At 38.4% G+C, this 23,704-nt stretch overlaps 1 protein-coding gene across 3 annotated transcripts in view; it reads left to right on the top strand.

Annotated features, from left to right (window-relative positions):
• Positions 1-2,029: 2,029 nt before the first annotated feature.
• LRIG1 (leucine rich repeats and immunoglobulin like domains 1) overlaps positions 2,030-23,704 on the top strand; it is a 138,334-nt gene continuing 116,659 nt past the window's right edge. Inside the window, exon 1 of one of the 3 annotated variants that reach the window (XM_026722066.2) lies at positions 2,030-3,105. In XM_026722066.2, coding sequence (XP_026577851.1) covers positions 2,858-3,105 — 248 coding nt within the window. In that variant the 5' untranslated portion in view covers positions 2,030-2,857. Of the gene's footprint in view, positions 3,180-23,704 lie in introns of all 3 variants that reach the window. The other 2 variants (XM_026722059.2, XM_087923630.1) reach the window with 2 other exon arrangements.

Here is a 23,704-nt window from a genome sequence, read left to right as displayed (position 1 = left end):
CACATGCCTGGAAAAAGATGGTTTCAAAGAGCAGGGGCTACCATAGGGGAGGTATGTCTCCAGGATCTCATAAAATGACATCGTTACAGTGAGTTGTGCCCTCCAACAAACAGATACCTTGGGATCAGGCTGTCCTGCATATAAAACCTAGCTTTATGCCAGGTAGAACTTTATGGATAATAACCAGTATTTTGAATTGTACCGAGAATCCTAGTGATAGCTAGTGTAGTTTGTGGTGTTAGATGTGTTATGTGCACATACCTGCAACACACTCTGGATCAATTCTGAATGATCTTTAAGGGCAGCCCCATGAAGACTGCAATAATCTAGTTAGGAGGTGACTAAGGCATGAATGACCATGAGGAGAGTCCCTAATTCAGGAATGTCATACAATATGTGAATATCTAGTCACAGCTGCCACCTACTGCTCAAACAGAAGCCAGGAGTCTAGGAAGACCCAGATTGTGAACGGAATCTGAGTGTAAGCAGTGCAATCCCACCCGGACCCAGGAACGAAGCTCTCCAGTTCTAAGATCCATGAGGCCCAAACCCACAGCCACTCAAGTCTTAGAAAGGATGGGCCAGTTCTTCCCCATCCATTGTCCTTACTATCTCCTCCAGACACCGGTGTAGAACCTTGACAGCTTCGCTTGGATGGCTGGAGGGGGCAGAAATGTACAACTAGCACCAGTATGCAGATGATGCTGTATTCCATGCTGATGAATGATTTTCCCCAATGGCTTCAGGTGGATGCTACAAAGAATGTGTGTCCCTGATGCTGCATGTCTTTTGCCTTCCTCTCCGTCCATCTAATTTGGGTTGCTTTGGGTTGGCTCTTTGGAGTTGACTATTGCCAATGTCTGGTTTATGCCAGATGACTGCTCACAGCCTAGCCGTGCAAAGAAAGGCATCCCATGGGTTTAAACAAAAATAAATACATAAGAAAATGCTATTTCAGAACTAAAATGATTATTTAGACATTTATGAAATCATACCAATGGGCAAGGGATTATGGTAAAGACAATAGAAACACAAATGCGTTGAACCATTTTTCTCTTGAGGCGTAATAGGAAGCATGAAATAAAAGCATTCTAGGACATTTTAGCTGTGCAAAACAATTACTTTTCAATTTTTTAAAAAATACTTTCTTTAAAGAAAACCAATATTAAGATGCAGTGGATTTTTTTAAGGGCAGGATCCAATTTCACAAATATTTCCTAATGACCCAGAAAAACTCGGAAGTTGGTTTTACCCTGTTTCCAGCATGCTTTTTTTTTACAGAGACCAGGAAGGAAACAGTTAAGAGTTATCAGAATCAAAGAAGTGTGGAGCAGAACTGCAAGAAATCTGCAACTCGGTTCTGACAGCTTTGGGGTAAAAGCAACATATTAGTTTTCGGTGTCGCTCCTGCTGTTCTCTAACAATCATTGAGTCTGCTGTCGTGGGAATCCTTTTTCTATTCGCTTCGTGGGATTAATTCTCACCCCACTCCTGTCCAAAGCAAAGTCCTCAAACACAACCCGCGCGTTACATATTCGTTTTTCTCCGATTGGAATTTTCCGGTTCCTAAATTAATTTTCCATTTTAAATGCCAATAATCCAATCGGGAGCTTGAAGGACTTTATATAGCTCAGGCCTTCTTATGACTCAGAGGCCGCGATCTCTCAAGAGACCGCGTCAACCTGTGAGTAAGGAAGATGCGTCTGGTTTTCCCGCTGATGCGCGCTTCCCCTTTAAGACGCTCGGATCGAACGGGGAGTCTCCCCGCTTTCACACCTTGGGTGGGAAAGGGAGGCGGGACCTCTCGCCTCTGATTGACGGCCTGCCAACCTCAATGGAACGTTGTATATCCGAACGGGGAGAAGGGCCTGCCGTCCAATCGGGAAGCGCGCGGGCACGCCGCGGAATGCCCAGGAGCCAATAAGAGAGCGGGAAGAGGACGGAACATGTTGCAATGTGTCCAACGTGGGTTTGAGTTGGGCAACCGACGCTCGCGGGGACTCAAAAGTGACTTTGCGGACGGGGAGGTGGGGACGCGAAGGTGACGGGCTGGCCGCTTGCATCGGAGCCCCGAGAGTATCGCGCGCTTGCTCGGCTCGGCTGACTGCTCCCGAGCGGGACGCGTATCAGTCCCGAGGAGGCGGGAGGAGGAGGAGGAGGAGAGCCAAGCAAGGAAAAGCCAAGAGGGGAAAGTTGCGGAGGCGGAGATAGAGCGAGCACCGCTTCGCCAGTGCTTGGCAAAGGTGTCGGAGCCTCGGAGGAGAAAAAGGGCCAGGCATCGGCGTTGCTGTCTCCCCTCCCGGTGGCAAGCTCCGCTGAGTCTTTGCTCCGCTGAGCTTTCGGGCTCGGTCTCATCTTGCAGCGGAGGAAGCGAGAGAAGCAGCGGGGAAGAAAGAGGAGGAACTTTTTGGGTGCGTGGAGCTTTTCCCGGGCTCGGCCCAGGCGCGGCAGCCTGCAGCCGAAAAGATGCGGGCTCCCCCTTTTTCCCAGTACAGGATCCACTCCCTCGCTTAGCCCGCGAGTGGTGATCCCGGAGAGGATCTTTAGCTTCGTGCCGGGGCCAAGAGCTCGCTTCTTCCTCCCTGCCGGCGTTGGAGACTCTTAAAAGTCCTGCTGCGTGGAAGAGCCGGCGCTGCGCCCTTTTGCGCCGGGACCGGACCCCGAGAAAACTGAAAGGAGTTTGTCAGTGCTTGGACAGAGGTGCCATGGTTTTAACCAAGTGCTTCTTGGAGGCCTGCTGACCTCGGAGCGAAGAGCTCAGGTCTAGGAAGAAAAACAACACGCGTGGGACTTTTCTTTCGTTCAACCCCCCCTTCCCTCCCTCTCCCCTCAACCTTTGGGTGTTTCCCCTCTGTGCATGCTCTTGTGGTCCCCGTTTTTTCCACAAGGATACAAAATGGCGCTGCCAGGATGGGGAGAGGTGAGGTCTTCACCCCTCAGAGGTGCCTGCTTTTGGACACTGCTTCTGATTTTCCAAATGTTCGTGGGAAGGGGCTCTTGCGTGGAGTGTGACTCCAACTGTACGTGCACCGGTGATCTTTTGGACTGCAGCAACCGGGGACTTGAAAGAGTTCCTCTGGAACTGCCCCCCTGGATAGTTCATCTGTAAGTGTCCTATTTGCAAAGGCATGTCCTATTTGGATAGGCATGCCCGATTCTTTTGAAAGTCTGCCTTATGTGTGAGTACAAACGAGGTCTCCATCCCCTTCATGAAGGGCAGTTTCTAATCCTTTCTTCTTTGCAGAGGGCGATTAATGTAACAGCTAGTTTCCTCTTCATTGACATATCTAGTTGTAGCTAGTTGCTGAGCAACTAACTCTGACATCCCTTTGGGAGTAGAGAGTTCTCACATCCCCGAAAGGAGAACCCAGCGGGAATAGAAGCTGCCCATTCACCTTCTAGTTACTGTATAGACTGCAGAATGAGATGTTTTAAAGAGGACACCTCACACCCTCATTCGTCAAACTCTATGGGCATCGAGTTCCTTCTCCATGGAGCCCCCATCTGCAAACTCACAATGTTTACCTTCTTTCCTCCCTGAAGTTCTCAATTGAGTTTCTCTTTATCAGTAGGTATATACAGTATACAGGACATAGGTGCTTTAATTTGCTTTGTTCAACATGTGTCGGTTCTGAAAGGTCCTATATTCTTGGTTTATCCTATAATCCTATGAAGCCTGCTTTGGACATGCTCGGGAAGGTCATTTGTCCAGAAAAAAACCCCATTCTGATTAATGATTGAAATAAGCATTGAAGGTGGTCAAGCAGGATTCTTTTATTACAATTATTTTAAAGTCAGACAAGATCGAAAGGTTGGAAAACTCCATGTTTTTAAATATCAATGTCCTCCTTAAGTTTCTTTTATAATAGCCCTGGTTAAAACCCAAGATTAGGCCCCAGGAAATCCTATGCTGTGTAAAATAGGTCTCCTTAGAGCTACTACACAAGCTTCGGAAGCTCAAGATTGTCAAATGTAAGGGATTTCTAGAGAGTCATCTGCTAATTATTATAAGATTGTCATTTGTGTGTTGTATGCATACAGCACTCTATTTCAGATACAGATTTTGTTTAAACCTGACATAGGCTCTTCCGCCAATCTTTAGTTATTCCACTTTTTTCTTCTGGAGGGATAAGATTATCTCTTTCGTCTTTAATTCAGTGATGAAATTTAAAGGCAATTGGATAAATGGTTGCTGTTTGCTTTTACAAGACAGAGAATATTCTACTTGTCTAAGCCACTTCTTTATGCTTCCTAAGGAATTAATAGTTGCAGTCCAAAGTGAAGAAAGCTGATTTTTTTTGTAGAAAAAAATTAAATGGTTTGCAGATGTAGGCCAAATGCCTTTCCTTTGGTTGTTGCACACTGCAGTGACCCTTGTTATATGTTAAATAGTTTGATGAGTCACAATTTATAATTACTTAATTCATGATGTCCTCAAATTGGGGATCCATATCATCTTATAGTTCAGGTGTTAAAATATGGGCCAGTAAAACATGGTTTTTGTCTAACCTGGTGCATTCAGATTCTCATCATACCTCATATACAAGTATTTCCTTTTTGGCTGTAGATGCATTTACTTGGAAATAAGTATGCTTTGGACTACAGTCTTGGTACTCTTAGGCAGAAAACTGCTTATAAATGTGTAAGGATAGAACGTAAGTAGTTATCAAAGATCAAAATATTGACTTATTAAACATTGAAATTATTCCTGGAAAATGAATTTTTCATTCCTGCTTGCTGTAATAACTTTTTTTTAGCAGAGTTAGTCAACTTAAATATACTATACAGGGATCTGGTATTCTACTTAAAGATGTTAGAGCACTTTAACATACATTGTAACTTGAGAAATGTCAAATTGCCTTAACAGAATAGGATATATCTGTGCCTAGATTGAAACCTACGGGCACCCCAGAAACAGAATTAGGACAAAATCACTTCAAGATAAAGATATGGCCTTATTTGTCATGGAGAGTTTGATACTTAACCAGACTTTAAAAATGATTTAAAGGCTCTTATTTCATGAGAAAAAAAAGATAGTGATTAAAATACCAAAGCTATAGCTTTGCAGTTTACATTTTTGAATAAAATTCTACACTTCCTTCTTTGATGTCTACTTTTACTGATGTTATATAAATTACTTGGCCATGTAAACCTCAGTCTCTTTGCATGAGAGTTAATGAATTAACGACTTCTTATCCACTGCAAATGTGGTGTGTTAGAGTGATTTTTAAATTAAGATTAATGGGATTATAATTGGGCTGCCAGTCCCTAGAGTGTAATATTGCCTATCTCAGTATTAAATAACCACTATCTCAAAGAGTTATATGCAACGGACTTTCCATGTATATAAAAATCAGAATGGAATATACCTCTTATATTCTGCCATCAGAGATCAGGAAGTAGTTGATTGTGTTAACCACAAGTCAGTGATTACTTCCTACGGCTGATTCTTGTAATCTGCTAAGGTTTTGTTTTAAACTTTTATCTAGAAGCCAGCACTTTTCGCCCTGTACATGTTTGCTATTTAAGAAGGCTAATTGCTCAGTTAATGATGTACTTCAAGAGGACAGGTGGGTGGCTTTTCCATGTGTACCATTTTTATTTTGGTTGTAATTTTAGGACTGGGAATCCATTGCCAGTGGTGCTAAACTGTGGATGTTGTCTAACAAGCAAGATACCTATAATGTATGAAGGATATTTTTATGAAGACAAGCTCCTTTGATTTTATTCATTCATTTTATGAAGACAAGCTCCTTTGATTTTATGCATTAACTCATGCTTGGATGGCCAGTTTGTTGATGACAGTAGCCCTCCTACTGTATGTCTACAGTATTGTGGCAGTCATCTTTGTTTATTCCTGTGAAAGTTTCACCAGGATTGTGCATGTTAGCTAGTAAACTGTGCTGATCAGAGTGGAGCCAGCCTTTGTATCCAGTTTGGACCAGAAGTATGACATCACCTGAAATCCCTTATAAACTTTCCATGGCTGGGTTCATGCATTACACAAAGCTGTGGTTTTCTTAACAATAGTTTATGGAATAAACTATAATTGCTTGGGTTCACACACAAGTCACTGACAAACCATGGTTTATAAATCATGATTGCAGAGTTCACACCAAACAGCAAATCACTCTATAGCTTAAGCCTTAAAGTCTTGCAAGAAATCGGTTTGGGCATTTGAAAAAGAGGCCTCTTGTTTGGGGAATGGGGTAGGTCTTTGGAGTGTCTTTGATTTGAGCTTTACTTTCACCTTGGCGTGATTATGTGTGGTTTATTGTTTCCTTCTGGATTTGTAGCTTTATATTTATGTATTAATTTTGTATCTAGAAATCTTATTCACAGAGAATCAATACAAAGTTCTAAGCTTTTACAATAAACATCAATTTATTTACATACACATGGCACAAAGTGGCTTGCTATAACATGAAATTTTAAAACTGATTTGCATTTAAATACATGGGAAATACTTTAGTATATTAATTAACGGTACTTACCATACATTATTTTGCAACTCATTTGTGATAAATGACATAGCTTGCACTTTATTATATTTATGTGAACATAGAATTAAAGGACTAGAACAGGGCTGTCAAACTCGTGGCCCAGATGCGTCATAGGCTGGCCACACCCATGCCCAGTTTAGCGAAGGGGGCAAAAGTCCCAATACGTCACATGATGCCTCTGTGATGACACAAGTTTGACACCCCTGGGCTAGAAGGTACCTCAATGGTCCTTTAGTTCAACCCCCTGCTCAAGGCAGGAGATCTTACACCATCCTGGTCAAATGGGGGGCCACTGTATTTTTGAAGACCTCCAATGAATGGGGCACTTACAACTCTGAGAGGCAAACTATATATATCTGGCTATTATGGTTTGGCATTGTTCAGTATATTAATTTGGCCATTTATATTTTATAAATCATGTTTTATGACTTAGTGTGATCTGGCCAATAGTATGGCTTATACAACTAATACAGTTTCATATTAGTGCAGTGTTTCTCCATCTTGGCTGCTTTAAGCTCTGTGGACTTCAACTCCCAGAATTCTCCAGCCAGCATGGCAGGCTGAGAATTTTGGGAATGGCCAAGTGGCCAAGATGGAGAAACACTATATTAGTGTGTCCTCAGCCATATTCCTCAGAATGGTTTGACATTTTAGACATCTTTTTAAAAAGTTTTAAATGAATAATTCAGGATTGCAAACTTTAAAAAAAAGACACAATCTCTGACTCTAGCAATAAAAGAATGGGCTTACTTTGCAACTGATGTTGATGGAGGGGGAAGAGAGGGAGATGGAGGCTTCTCATTTGACAGTTATGATTTCATATCGGTAAATCCTCTTCATAGTCTGTAAATGAATGGAATTAAATAGAGGTGTTTATCTCCAAAGGTCAAATTGGTATGTAGCTCAGCAGATCAAAGGCCAGCATAAAAGTTTCGCCTCTCCCTTTCCCCAGCCCCCATCCAAACATCTGACGAAAAATTCCAATTTTGTATTTTCAGCACTGGTAAATTTCTCTCTGTATGGTAAGCTCTCATAAGTTGATGTCCTTTTTCTTTTCCTACATTTTCCTGATTTGTTCCTTCAGGATTTGTGGTAAAAATTCTGAATTTTTATGAGGTGATCATAAAATTTGGTGAGGTAAACTGAATATTATGTCTTCCCTTGAAAGGGAAATCTTCCTTCATGATGCTGTTAGTATTATTATGCAGGTAATCCTCAATTTATGACCACAATTGAGCCCAGAATTTCTGTGGTTAAGCTTGATCAGCTGTTAAGCAAGTTTTGCTCCATTTTATGACCTTTCTTGCCATAGGTGTTAAGTGAATCACTGTAGTTGTTAGTAAGTGATCCAGCTTCCATTTTGACTTTGCTTTTCAGAAGGTTGCAAAAATGTGATCACATGACCCAGGGCACTGCAACCTTCATAAATATGAGCCACTTGCCAAGCATCCAAAGTTTGATCGTGTGACCGTGGAGTTATTGCAACATCGTAAGTGTGAAAAATGGTCACAAGTCAATTTTTTCCAGTGCCATTATAACTTTTAATGGTCACTAAATAGCAATAGCACTTAGATTTATATACCATTTTACAGTGCTCTACAGCCCTCTCTAAGCAGTTTTACAGAGTCAGCATATTGCCCCCAACAATCTGGGTCTTCATTTTACCCACCTCGGAAGGATGGAAGACTGAGTCAACCTTGAGCCTGGTGAGATTTGAACTGCCAAATTGCAGGCAGCTGAAGTAGCCTGCAGTACTGCACTCTAACCACTGTGCCACCGCAGCTCATGAAAACTACTGTATTAGAGAAAGCTAGTTTATACTCTTGTTTTTGTGTGAGGAATCGGTCTTATGCTACAGGCATAGAGGTATAATTTCTGCTGGACTTCACTATCTGATTTGCCCCAAAATAAGCTATACAGAGATGTTTGGGTGAATGCTTCCTTGTCTATATGAGCATAGCAGATTTATTTAGTGAGTTATAGGCTTGCCCATACAAATGGATTGATGTTGCTTTTGGTTCAATGGGGTACATATTTCACAGGCTTCTGTTGAAGTTGGGGACTGTAAATTTTCCATTGAGTCTTAGAATGTGACCCCTTCCTTAATTACATTCAGGGATACTTGAATGAAGTCTTTTTCTTGATTTACTATGATGGGCATGTGTTTTTATGAAATCATGCTACTGGATAAAGGTACTGTAGATTACTATTTAGATTTCTTTAAAAATACATTTAGAAATGCCTAGAAAGTGTCCCAGTGTTATTAGAAATATCCAAAAGCTCTAGAATCAGGATAGGTTATAGAAGTATTGAAGCGTTTAAAATTTGGGTCTTTAATTTTCTGAGAGATCATGATAGAACCTAAAATGGCATATTGCTAATTATATGTGTTTATTAAAGCAGAGTTATTGGAAGTGTTTAATATTGATCTACCAAAGATTGATGGGATTATCACAGGGGTTTATGTTATTATTTGTAGTACTAATAGTTAAAGTAGTATTTGTTAAATTATTTTAATATAATGTTTGGAGGTTAATGAACAATTTAAAACTTCATGAAGAGGTTTGGGAACCTGTTCTAAAGTATGCCTTCGTGGGTTGAAAAGGATCTGTTCCTATTAAAATCTATTCAGGATTACAGCCTTGAGATCTGTTCAAGCCCTGAGTTTAATTAAACAAGAATACACCAATGACTTGTGTAAGTGACACTATACTTGTTCCTAGGATATCTGGTTTGGATTACAGCTTAGGTCTGCAGCTGTAGCCCTAATAGCATGCATAATAATAGGTGTGTGTGTCACTACCGTTTGAGTGGGTATGCTCAGAAGTACATGCATTAAATCATTTTTATGGCATCAATTACATTTGAATGGTTTATTTTTACAATTTACATTTTCCAATTTTATGTCTGTCTTTTCTGATTTTTACAGTGATAATTTGTGACAATTGTTGACATTTGCTGCAGAAAGGAGAGTAGAAGGCCAGTGTACTCAACTGAGGGAAATCAGATGCAGAATTCTCTTTAATTGGAAAATTAAATTTCACAAAGTACAAAAGCATTTTTTTGGATTGTCATCCTGTTGGTTATACACCATTTTGCAATTCTGCATGCATCTCTATCTCATGCAAATTCTAAAACATTCATTTTTTAAAAATAATAGCTTTATTTTAATTAGCAGTTTTACTTGTTATTAAAGTCCATGTGTGCTTTGACCTTTCTTTTAAAAAGCCTTTAATGTTAGCCTTGGTTGTTTCACAGAGACAAAGCCTGAATGAGACCTGTATTATGGTAGTTAGGTTTGGGCCAGATTGTGGGGCCCAGGACCAGCCAGATGACCTCCAGATGAGTTCTAAAAGGCCCTGTGTGAAAGGCTCTTTCCATTGATTTTTCAAGGAATGTTGAAAGAATAGTTATCTGTGCCTTGGTTATAGCACTTGCTGAATAGCTCTTATTAGCGCTTTCTGAAGCATCATTCAATCTGATGGATTTTGGGATCTAAGAGCAAACTGTTTGGGATCCTCTTCTCTTGGGAAACTTTTTGTAGCCTTTAATCACCCTTGGCTTTTCCCTCCCCTCTCCACGGTGATTGCAATTTGAAACGCAAAGGCCAGATACAAAGGGAGTTGCAACTCAATAGATTCAGAACCACTTACAAAGGGGAAGTTTGAAAGGTGAAGAATGAATGGGCTTGAGTGAGAGTGTGCTAAGGGAGGAGCAGTAGAGGTGAAGGACACGTTTTTCAGGGAAACAACCTTTTCGATAGGCAGCTGAATTATTCCCACATACGCAAGCAAATACCTCTGTTCTTATAAATGGGTTCATTTCAGAATATTGAAACATTCAGGGTTGTTTAGAATTGATTTTTTTTTTAAGCACACATTTTCCCCATCCGGATGTCCCTTAAACTTCAGTCTTCCGAGCAAAATATCTCAAAAGCATACGTAGCCTGTAGAACTGAATAAATGCCAAGGAATGTAGGAGTTGTCGCTTTTGGATCAACCTCCGAGGTCTCTTAAGATCAGCTGTTCCTGCATCCACTTAGAATTCTCTGAGAAAAAAAATGATTCCCTTTTATTTCCTTATTTTTGTATCCATCGTATCCAGGAAGCATAGATCTTGTTAAGAGGTTTTCTTCAAAGAATTTAGAGTCCATATCCTTAAGAGCGGGCAAGGCTGAAAAGGGTTGAAGTAGTAGGTGCCTAATATGATTGTGTCATATCACATATAACACAACTATTATTTGAATGGCGAAGAGCAAATAATCTTGCAGGAAAAGAAATAAAAAATAGAGGCTAATTATTTTAAGTTGGAGTTAACAGAGTTTGCAAGCAATCATTTGTCTTAGCTATTTTTACTTCTAATCAGTGAGTAAGTCATAAATATTACTAGGCAACTGGGCTGGCATAAATAAAATAAAACAGAATGTTGCTTATAAAATTAAAGATAGATATTAAATGTACAAAAATTGAAGGCTGCTATTTTTTGGTGTGCTGCTGCTTTTTTCTGGTGCTCTGTAGACTAACTAATTTCTCTGTTTCAATTCAAACTCGATAAAAAGGAGCAATTTAACTTTTCCCCTGTACTTTAACAAAATAAAGAATTGATAAGCAGTTTTTTCCTCTATAGGTATTTTGGGGATATGGCAAGTTATGAAATTCTAAACAAAACTGGGCATACTTTTATGGATGTGGCTTAGCCATACATAAATAAGCCATTTGAGGAATAGAATAGAAAGAGTAGAGTAGAATAGAATTCTTTATTGGCCAAGAGTGATTGGACACACAAGGAATGTGTATCCGGTGCATAAGCTCTCAGCGTACATGCAAGCAACAAGCAATTTCTAAAAAGCATTTCTATTCTTTTTTAGTATTTATATGGACTGTCTAAAAGGTCTCCAGACAACAAGAATTCTTTGTATTCTCTTTAACTTGTTGCTTTTCTTGAGGCTGCTTCTAAAAATCGTCAGCTGAGCAAATTAGGTGCCCTCTCAATTGAGAACTTGTGTGAGATATTTGGAGACAAATGATTTTACTAGAGATAGGTGAAACTATTGTTCAAAAGAGGACTTTCTGGTAAAAGTGCTAATTAGTGTAAGATGAAGTAGATTTTCTATTACACAAAAACTTAGGCAATAATAAAAAGGTCAACTTTTTTCAGGTGCCCTCTATTGTTTTGGCTGCAGAAAGGTAACATTAGCTACTTTGCTGGAAGCTGATGTAAGAACAATGTAACACTGCATGTGAGATTACAGCAGTGATTGTAAAATGACTTTTCAGTGGAAGAAAGTGTGCTTAAAGTAGATTAGCTGTGTATATCTGCTTTATAACCTAAATCTCAAAAGACCTGTTGCTTTTCTTGAGGCAATTTATAGTAAACCGGAATGTGGAACTTGAAGATAAGTTTATCTGTTATTGGAACCTAAGTGAGAAAAATCCTGGCTTCTGTCCATTTTAGAGGCTAAAGTGCTGTAGGTGAGGATAATAAATGGGAAAAAAATGTGATTGTCAGTTATGAAAGAAAGTTGTTGAATGAAATGGTAGAAAAGCTCATACTGCAACTGGTACCACTGTTTTGGAAATTTTGGCCATTCATTCATACATACATTTTCTATAGCTGCCTATTTTCATCCAAGTGACTCTGGGTGACCTTATGGACCAGAAACTTATTTTTGAAATAGGAACTCTTTTGTGCCTGGGTTTCCATAGCCTCTGTGAGATTTCACAGGGAGGATTGCTACACCATTTGGCTTCTTAGACCTGTTGTTTTTCGCCTGCTTGGCACCTCTGATGTAAACATAGCTGAGGAAGTGATTTTGAGTAATTGTGGTTTAAGAGTTGTGTGGGTGCATAAGGAATAAAGGATTGTTGCTTTTCTTTATTGTAGATTGTCTGAGTGGCTATTCTCTTCACACCTTCACATCTAGCTATATCTCATATAGATTAGGAAATGTGAGAAAGACAAGTTCAGAATTTACAAACTGAAGTCTTTGGTGCTCAGTAGAAAAATTCCTTCTTGGAGAAGTGTAGACAATGTTTTTTTTTTCTCCAGATCTAGTGTGAAAATAACAAATTACTCTGACGTGAATGGGTGAGATTCAGCACCACTATCAAAAAAATAACACCGTTCAGAGATTGGTAGAAGTCAATCCCTTATGAATCGCAAATGTGTATTTAAGAACATGAGCAAAATTCTGGTATGTGGACATCTGCTTCGTTACTAATTGTTCTGTGTAAGCCCATTCAAGCATAATTTCTTTGTAAGCCCATTCAAGCCATTCAGTTCAGTGCAAGAGAATAGCTTTTATAACTAAGGATGGTACACAGTTTGAGTGCCTAACCTCTTACACATGAGTGTTTTCTCATTACATAAAAAGTATAAATGGGAGCCAGTGACTGTATATTTCACTTGGCTGTGAGAAAATACACTCCCAGTTCAAATCAGTTCTAGCCATGAGCTCTTTTAACCTAAAAATTGAGCATATTCAAGTCTACCAATAAAGGAGAACGTTTGTAGCTGAGCCTCTTTGCTAGTAGCACTGGTGATGTTACCTAGTTAGGGTAATGAAATGTCTGCAAGAAAAAAACAAGCTCAGAAAGCATCAAGGACCCCTCATATTTAAGTCTGTAAGGATCAGTCACTGTGTAATACACAGCGTCCACAAGTCATAAAGTTGCCAAGTTTGCAGGCCTGGTGTAATGTATCATAGGTTTGCTCAGATAAAATATAAACAAGTAGTCCCTATGAAGAAAAGGTGAACTATAAATACACTGAGACAACTAATAGGTTATTCTTGCTCATGATCAAAATTGGAACTGCCAACTCTGTCATTAAGTGATTCAGACCTCAAGCAAGGTGTCATTTGCAATTGCATTGCCAACTTCTTCATTGGCTTTGCTTTTTGGAAGCCAGCTATGAAGTTTTCAGTTGGCAATCATGTCACCACAGGATGTTGCAATGGTTGTCAGCTCCTGCTGATTGTGAAGCACCTGAATCTTAATTACATGACTGCAGGGATGCTGAAGTACAGGTTGTACAGATCATAAAGTTACTTTTTCAGCACCATCATAACCTTGAATGGTTGCCAAGCCATGCAGTCATTAAATGAAGACCACCTATTATAGCTTTGGGTCTCTGTTTACAAGGCAAATTTATTAATAATCATCATGGTTATGAAAATACAGGTAAGCTAGGAAATTGTCCTAAATTTTCATTGTCAGATTAAGTTTTGATAGAAATCTATAGCACAATGTTTATTATAATTATTTATTAAAAATATTTATGTATCCTCCCAACTTATGTTAAACTTTGGGCGGCTACACAAATTATTTCTTAATAGTAATAATAATACTTTAATAATACACATTTCAAAGCCAGAAAAAGTCAGAAAAGAGGTAAGCCAAACAAAAAGAACATATACAAGAGGTTTACAAACTTGGTAAAAATAAAGTAAAAAAAAATGAAGTACTGCTTGATTGTTACCATATAGGAAAGTAAACCTTTATTAAAATGTAATCACTATTCAACAATTAATACTCAAAAAGGTAGCTAATATGATAAGTCAGAATAAAGAAAGAACAATGATCTAGGAAGTTTTATCTTTAATAAATCAAACATGACCTAATTAAATTGTTTTAATCCTATTTATATATTGTAGGATTGCAAGAGTTGGTCAGTGATGCAAGCAGCACATAAATAAAATAAATGTGATTCTGCCATAATTTAGAGCTCAAGTGATAGTTGTTGTAATTTGAACATTTTTGTTTAAAAATATAAACGTCTCACACAGCTTTCTGGAAGCAAGTGTATTCCAATTATAAAAAAGATCACCAATTTTACCCTTTGTTTCTTTCAGATCCCAGAATGTACAGTGAGATTTATCTGTCTTTTTTTTTTTCCTGAGTGCAGAAAACCAACAGTGGAAGGTTTTTTCCACCAGCAGTGGAAGGCATTGGATTAGGGAGCTGCTGATCTGCAAATACTATCAGAAGTAATAAAATGGATAGCATAGGAGAGCAGCCTGGTTGGAGGCCCTATGAAATACAATCCTTCAAATGGCTTCCAGTTGTCCAAACACAACTGCTTCTCCCTCTTTGTGCATGTATGTGTATGAGAGCCTGGCTCATTAGCCAACAAAAAGGGAAATTGAAGAGAACTGGCAATGGATGGAATTTAGCCCACTGCCCAGGCAGCTTAAATCTCTGAAAGTCATTTTTTATTGCACAGGTTCATATTAAAATAGGTTGGCTTTTGTGTCACTAAGTGATAGGAGCTGTGTCTTCTATGCACCTGGAAAAAGTCTTAATGATTAGGTAAAAAGTCTTAATGATTATGTGTATTACTCTTTTGAAGATTGTAATCTTTGGAGCATTTTAAAAAAGTATTTCGTTGCAATGAAGGTTTTTAAAACCTGTAGTAAACTTTGCCTAAGAATCGTCTAAGTCAGAGTTGAACCCTACTTCTTCTTCATGAACTTATCCATTGAGTTCCCTTCCATCACCCCTGAATTCCCTTCTGGCTGTGGTTAGTAAATTATAAAAACAGGTAAAATGACAACTTTTCCATAGTTTTTCCTATAATGGAGAACATGTTTCCCCATTTGCTTTGGAAATACAAAGCAGTATATCATTGCTGGAATCCAAAGAGTTGCTTAGATCCACTTACATGACATCATTTATACTACAGCAGAGTCAGGCAATCTTTTACAATGACATCAGGGTTGTCTAGTATGGGTGGCACTGAACTTTTTTAATACGGTGATGTTTGGATGGGCTTGGGAAACGTAGTATATAGGCTAAGGTGTTAATTGAGCCTTTTAATAATCTCTCCCATTGAATTGGTTTTTCCAGTTTGGGGACTTCAAGAAAAAATAGTTCTCTGCAAGTCCCTTCCAAGCTGTCTTTTCCCACTACAAAAAGCGAACAGGGGAAGAGGCAAGGTAAGCTACAGACAAAAATGATTTGTTAAATTCCTATGGCATTGAACTGTTAACAGGCAACAAGCAGCAAAATAAAACCATGACAGCATGAATCGATAAAAATGAACCACAATAAATCAAACAGAACCATTAATACGTTAGGAAAATCTGGTTCCATGTGGCACTGAGTCCAACTCCAGACATTTTCCAGAAGAGTAGGGACTTCACTCCCATTTGGAAGTCCCATCCCTAAACCAACCAGTTGTAGCACATTAGAGCCACAATGAGACACATTTTCCCAGTCCTGTCCCCTTTCCTCCTGAAAATGGCAAACCACAAATATGGCCCCCAGTCTGAAAAAAGATTGCTTGTCTCTGGTCCTTTGGAACCCACTATTCACTTTGCTGCATATTTGAGTGCTACTTCTTCCAAAATTCCTACAGTTTGGAAAAACAGCACAACTTGCTATTGAGATTGGAACTTTGTTGACTATTTTTAGATCTAGTTGTTTTGGGTAGTAGTGATGTGATTTTCATCCATACGTCTGGGTACCTGAAGACTCCCCACTTTTCATAAAGTCATCTAATGCTTTGGATATGACGATAACTGGTGAGTAAGGGTTTGCAACTTGCCAAGTGTGGGCGGGTCTGTGATGAAATGAGTGGACGTGTGAGGTCAAAGTAAGTGTTCTGCTTTAGGGAATAACAAACACATGGTGTGTGCATGCTAGCTAAATAAATAGTTTTCCCATTGCTTTTCTTCCATTGAGGCGTAGCTCTTATGAGTTGGAAACTTTCATATCTTTTTTTAAAATCATATACATTGGGAAATAAGAAATAGACTGCAAGTATCCAAACCTGCATATAGGGCTTCAAAACAGTGTAGCTGATATCCAATAGTGAACTATTTACTTTTTTAGTATCACTAAATGTCTATGGAGATCCTTAACCATCCAAGTCATGGTTGTCCCAAAGGTGCTTTTTCAAGAGGCAACAGGACTTTCTTGTTTTTCTTTGAAGATGTTTCATTTCTCATCCAAGAAGCTTCTTCAGCTCTACTATTTTTTAGTAATTTCTGCAAATTTACTGAGGTAAGATGGCTTATTCAGTCTGCAGTTTTATAGCTTATTTTGTGGCTATAGAAATGCCATAATCTCTGATGGCACAAAAACACAAGTGTGTGTTGTTGTTTTTTCACAGAAAAGGAAATAGGGTTGTGTTTTTTCAGTGTTTGGGGCCCAAATTTAGGGTACGATGGTCATAGGCAGACCTTTGGTTCCCCATCTCATGTTCCCCAAGATCAGTCACAATTTTGGTTTATTGAGAGCAACCAAGTTATATTGGCATGTGTTGCTTGGCCATTCCGTCTTGCTAATTGAAATGGCTGTGCAAACCAAACATAATTCATTGAAAGTTGCATCTGAATGGGGGGCTCTCTGATTTGTTGTTTTCTTAGCAGACCAGAATTCAAAGCCAAGTGGAATGCAGTGAAACGGGAAATAGGGTTTAGAAAAGAAGTAATAGATGGGGATTTCCTATTTGCTTTTTAAAAATCAGTCCTAACAGTGAGAGCAGTGGGTGGAGAGCATTCAGAAAGCCTGTGCCAAGCAACTTGATCGGCCCTAATAACCTGTTGACCAACTTGTGATCATAATTTAGATATTTGTACATTCCCTGCAGACGTTATGGTATATTGATTTGTACAGAATGGTTAGATCGTATCATTGAAGCAATGAAAGTGAATTTGGGCAAATTCCAGGAGACAGTGGAGAACAAGTGGGCCTGGTATACTATATATAGTCCATGGGTCATGAAGAGTAGGACACGACTTAGCAACTGAACGACAACACATTTGTACAGAGCCCAGTCTGGATCTATCTTTTATTGCCAAATTTATTCAAATATGGACACATATAAGATGGTTTTGGGTTTTCACCTCATAAATATGTAGAAGCTCAGTAATAAAAGTAAAAATACATAGAAGGCAAGGAGAAAGTCCTAGATTTGGGTTCTGTTATTACAGAAAAAGACTTAGGTGAAATCCCCTTCCTTCTTTGCATTGATAGCAATAGCAATAGCACTTAGACTTATATACTGCTTTACAGCCCTCTTTAAGCCATTTACAGAGTCAGCATAATCGCCCCCAACAATCTGGCTCCTCATTTTATCCACCTCGGAAGGATAGAAGGCTGAGTCAACCTTGAGCCTGGTGAGATTTGAACTGCCACATTGCAGGCAGCCGGCAGGCAGCAGAAGTAGCCCTCAGTACTGCACTCTAACCACTGCGCCACCGTGGATCATAGTACAAAGGAATAAGTGGGTAAAGATTATGAATTGATTTACAAGGTGTTAAGTCTTTTCCTTCCCCTAGAAGGAAACCTTTTCGCCATGGAAAACACGTGATGCTCAGCCAAATCATGATGCTTTCCTACTGGTTAAAATGTAAAAAGCAAGTGAGACATCCTGATTCCTGGATTGATTTTAAAAAGCATATTTCTCAGGGCGGAGTTTTAAAAAAATATTTAATACACAATGATTTCGATTATTATCTACCATCAAGTCAGTGTCAACTCTTAGTGACTACAAGTAGTCCTTGACTTTTGACTCCAATTGAGCCTAAATTATCCATTGCTAAGCATGATAGGTATTAAGTAAGTTGTGCTGCATTTTCAACCATTTTTTTTTGCCACAGTTGTTAAATGAATCAGTGCGGTTTGTTAAGTGAATCATGCAGTGCTTAAATGTGTCTGGCCTCCCCCATTGACTTCGCTTGTGGGAAGCCAGCTGGAAAGGTTACAGATGGTAATCACATGATCTCAGGACATTGCAATCTTCATAAATGCATGCCTGTTGCCAAGCACCCAAATTTTGATCACATAACAGTCATAAGTGTGAAAAGCAGCAGTCACTTTTTTTTAGTGCTGTCATCACTAGACAAATGATTGCAAGTCAAGGTATATAGATTTTCCCCAGGAAAATCTGTCCCCAACTTGATGCATCAGCCTTCTCTTCCTACCAAGTTCATTCACCTTGGTACTTTATCTTCTATGTTTCCCAGGATTAGAACCTTCTCCAGAGAACTAGATTTTCATATAATGTGTCCAAAGTGCAGTTATTTGAACCTGCTCATTTGTGCCTTGAGTGAGAAGGGTTGATATGTTCAGCAATCTATTTTTTCCCCCTTGGATATCTTTGGTGTTCTCAGGAGTATTCTCCAACACCAAAATTCAAAAGCATCCATGATCTTTCTATCCTGCTTCTTCAAATGGTTTTCAGTAGCTTCCTTTATGACTTCCTGAATCCTACGAACCTCATGGTTGCTTTGGCAACATCTGCCTTTATTGTTTGACGACTTAATTCCTCTTTACGATTATTTGTTGCTAATCTTGCTGTAATGTTGACTCCAGATTAAGTCATTGCTTAGAATAGGCCTATTAAATTGATAGGATGATAGACATGAAATTAATAAAATAAAGTCAAATAAAAAAGGTATGGCAGAAACTAGTAACACTATATCTAATTAGATTTGTAATATATAATTAGATGAAACTTTGTATTATATGTTTAAAGTAACAACCGTGAATGAATATTTTACACAATTTGAGAGATGTCAGATTGAGTGAACACTGTATTGCTTAAGTTGAGATGAGCGGAAAGTTTGATTTTACTGTATTTGTATAAATTTGTTTAATAAAGTATTTTTTATAATACTTTAAATAAATGGATAGGATGAATGAGGCTGAAATTATCCTACCTACATTAGCTGACAATTTATGTGTAGTTCTTTGCATAGTTTAATGAAGAATTGGTTAGTGGTTATGGAATCTTTGGAATGTGAAAGTGAACATCTCTCTCATCCAACTGGATTAATCTGATATTATAAAAATAGATTAGATTAGAATTTGGCAAACTTGACACTACAGTTATTTCCAAGATAAACTAAAACCTTACATCTCATTTTGCTTGGTTTCACATGAGAATGCTAAAATCTTGGAAGTTTAAGGAATGGCATGACATTTTAGCCATTTTTAAATTTAATCTAGCTATGTGGACCCTTTGAAACCTTCATTTTAGAAATCAAACCAAAACTGATAAACTGCTGGCCCTTTCAGAAGGCTCTGAAGACCTGGCTCTGCCACTGATCCTGGGAAATTATTTGACTGTGTGTACTACCAGTCCATTGGTTGTTCCGGTTCGTTGCAACAGTAAGATCTTCAACATCCTATTGTTATGAATTATTTTTATGAATTTAATTATTTATTTAGCTGTTGCATTTGTCTAGCTGACCATCTCATGTAGACAAAAATGAAACTCCCTAGCTGAAGGGAATAGCATGCATCTGGATTGTACTGTGCTGCTGTTTTTGTTTTAATAGAATTTTTAATAATGGTTTTTAACGTAGTTTTGATGGCATTGATAATGTTACATACTTGGATAATGAAATGTTTCTTCAAGAAAACAAGATCAGAAAGTACCAAGGATCCCACAGTTCAGCCCCGAGCTACAAATTTTATCTTCTGTTGGTAATATGGTTTTATATATATGTTTTCATTTTTAGTTTGTTCACTCTTTTCGGTGCCATTTTTTAACTGCTGTGAGCCAGCCAAATTCACAGATGTGAGATGGAGCGGTTATATAAATTAAATGAATGAATGAATAAGTAAATAAATAAGCAAGCAAACAAACTAACAACAAGGCTTTTGAAGGAAATATGCTGCATGCCATCCAAATTTCTCCACAGTTCTGCTTGCATGGTTATGAAATTTCCCTATCATATCACTTATTGGTTGGAACTATCAGATGCAATTGCAAGGGTCTTCAAACTTGGCAAGTTTAAAACTAGTGGACTTCAACTCCCAGAATTCCTGAGCTAACATGTCTGGAGGAGGAATTCTGGGAGTTGAAATCCACAAGTCTTAAAGCTGTCAAGTTTGAAGACCCTTGCTCAATTGGATAGTTATTCAGTATCACTTGAAACCAACTCAATATATTCTTGGAGAAATATTGCTTCCTATAATTGTTATATAAACATCCTTTCATGCTTTGAGTTTTCTTGAGCAACAGTTTTCTTACTGGATAAGGAAAATTTGGTGACATGAACTGGAATTATTTATAGAATCGAATGATTCTTTAAAAAAGCAAGCAAACAAACACAAGCTGTCTTGCAGTATATTCCGACATGCTACTTGGTGCATGTCATGGTCGGTCTTATCCCAGATTCCATAGGAACATTTCCTTCTCCCGTCTTGTGTGGGGTTTGTTTATTTTTCCAGACATCCAGTTCAGGATTCCTTTGCTTCCATTTGTTTGGGTAACTTTGTGGCTACTGAAGCATGTCAGCTGTATAGAAGGAACATTACTACCCCCTTCATGTAATATGTTTATTTTGGAAGAGCAGCATAGCATGTTACTGGTTAGATCTCAGTCCATAGAGAGCAGCTCCCAAACCAAGAATAGAAATGTTTCCCCTTTAAAAACATAACTACTGGGAAATTCTATCTCCTCTTCATAAGGCACATCAAGTATAAATTGCTCTTCTGGTATCTGTACAGAGCAGTAGGTTGAAAGAGACATTCCCAGGCAAGGTGAATACAAAATTTGTTTATCTAAAGCCAATAGGTGTCTGCAGTTGGAAAAAGCTGGGCTTGGTCAGGATCTTTTCTTGGTAATTCCTGGTTCATTATCAGTTGTTCTGGGAATGAAAGCAGGTGCAGAGTTTCAGAATGAAACACTGATCTTTCAAGATTCTCAAAATTAAACTGCAATTAGCAAAGAGTTATTATATAGAAAAGCTGAGAAGAGCACTCGTATCAGTGCATTGGAGGTTACAGTGTGTTTTATCACCTTTCCAAAGAACTGGCTTATTGACCAATAAATGTGCAGCAGATATTCAGTAGTTTTCAAGCATGTCAATTCCCTGACTATGAATGTATCCATTGTCTGAAACAAGAACATAATTCAAGGCAAAGCATTTATTTTTATCATAGAAATTCTCTCCAGCAATGACAGTTACGGTTTCTCTCATCTTAACATGTCTTTTTTTAACTTCATTCCACGTCTTAATTTAGTTATTTTAAATAACATACAATTCATTTGTCATAATGATGCCCAGATATTTTACCTTCCTCTCCATCTTAAAACTTACTTATTCATCGATCTTGTTTGACTGCCTGTTTCAAATTTTTGTTAGCATCTTCATCCTCTGTTTTCAGCGCTTAATGTTCTATCCATACCCCAACCTAAGAAAATTCAATATCTTTTTTCTGCCGTATCTAATGTATCTGTTGCATTTTTAACATTGTGTGGCTGTCCAAGTACTGTAGATATCTCATGGTTTTTGCCCATAGGCTAGAAGTCCCTAATCTTTGTGGATTGGTGGCTTGGTTTTTGGGGGGAGGGGAAAGGGGAGCCGGGCTGCATGCATGATGGGCTGGTGTACGTGTGTGTGTGTGTGTGTGTGTGTGCGCGTGCGCACGTGCGCGGGCACTGGCCTGCCACTCGTGTAATTGGAACTGCATACACACATACACACCGGCCCGCCTCTTGTGCGATCTGGTTCCAAATAGGCCATGGCCCAGTAATGGGATGCAGCCCAGGTATTGGGGATGCCTGCTGTGGGCTATTGATAATCTCTGTTTTTTTTCCCCTCCTTTCTCCATGCATGCCCAGATTATAAACCTTCAATATTCATTATTTAGTTTTGCTTTCATTTCCACTACTGGGACATAATTCCTTTTTCTTTGAAACAAGCACATTCTTTTAAAAGCATATGATTGCTCTTAAACAGAGATTTGGATTGCTCTCCAAACTTAAGACTTGTGGACTTCAGCTCCCAGAATTCCCCAGCAGCATGGGTTGAAGTCCACATCTTAAAGTTATCAAGTTTGGAGAACCCTGCTCTTAAGCATATTTCTTGAAATTGTGTATTTTGTGAAAATGTGTAAGCTATACAGAGAATTTCATACTGGATAAAGAATGGTGTAAATATGGATGACTTTATTGGATTAAAAGAGGCCGTGTTTGTTATGTTATCCCTTTTTCCTGTCTTACTATGTTCATTCAAATATTACAGAAAAGTTGTGCTTGTATTTCATTGAACGTAAATATAATTTTGTGTTGTCTTGGACCCTGTTTTATTAGGCTTTTGGATTATGCAAATGGTTAGTTCAAGCCAACGCAAATAAGGCCATCTGTCAGATCTCTTGCTGAACCTATGGAAATTTGAGTGATTAAATTGTGTGTGTCTCTGCAGTCCTGTTTCCTATCTAAGTTTAAAACTTTTCACATTCTCAGATGAATTCCTGAATGAATTATTTATTTTTATTCTGTGTAGAATTGGACCTAGTATTAAAAGAATGGAGATAAATCCCTTTATTTTTTTTGTTCTTCAGAAGACTGCTAAGTAAATGCAAACTGTTTCTGTGTTGATACTGAAGTTTATAATTTTAAGAATAAAGTAGAGGTATTCAAGACATTTCAAATCGAGAATATTTTATATTTCAGTTAATTTTTACATTCAAAGCAGTTTGTTTTAGCTTTAGCAAAAGTCTTTGGGGGCTATTCTAACCATTCTGGAAATTTTCTGAGCCGGAAATGTTACTGTGTTGATTTCAGAACAAACTTTTAAAGCTTTTTTCAAGCAAACAAGAAGTTTGTTATTTGGAACGCTGACAATCAGAACATTTCTGGAATTGTTGGAAAACTTATGGTGAAATCGGAACATAATTTCAGATTTCTGGGCATCTTTAATAGGAAATGTTTTGGCCATCACCAGTAGAAAGCTGATTTTTGTGTTGCTTTGAGAGTTGTTAAAAGAACAACATTCTGGCAAATTAAAAAACCTTGCTGGGAAGTGATTGAAAACCTTGAGTTACAAAAATGAGAATTTGGAAGACAAGTAAAAAATAACCCAAATTGGTCTTGCGTCTGTGTATGCCCAACCACTATTCTGGCTAACTGCTTAAAGTTTTCTGGCTGCGGATGTAAAATATATACAGAAGAATGTGATTTTGAGGTGAAATTGGATCAGAGAATAAGCCACACTGTTCACATTTTGATTTTCCCCTATAGCTTAAAGGTTGAGTTTTGAACCTATTTCAGAGAAATAGTGCTGACTTCTTTTGCACACACTATGAACACAATTTCTTATGTAACAACAAGGTTGTGTTTACTGGGCAGAATTGCAGTTTTCTTTTTGCGTTTGCTGGGCAGAATTGTAGTTTTATTATTATCTAGACAAAACATGTTAAACAATGTCCTGAACTGATTAGGCTTAGTTGGCCCAATTT

This window comes from Pseudonaja textilis, chromosome 2, assembly GCF_049901715.1.
Source record: "Pseudonaja textilis isolate UNSWEBS1 chromosome 2, rPseTex1.2, whole genome shotgun sequence".
NCBI lineage: Eukaryota > Metazoa > Chordata > Lepidosauria > Squamata > Elapidae > Pseudonaja > Pseudonaja textilis.
The sequence above is the reverse complement of the archived record's forward strand: the minus strand, read 5'-3'. Positions and strand labels throughout refer to the sequence as shown.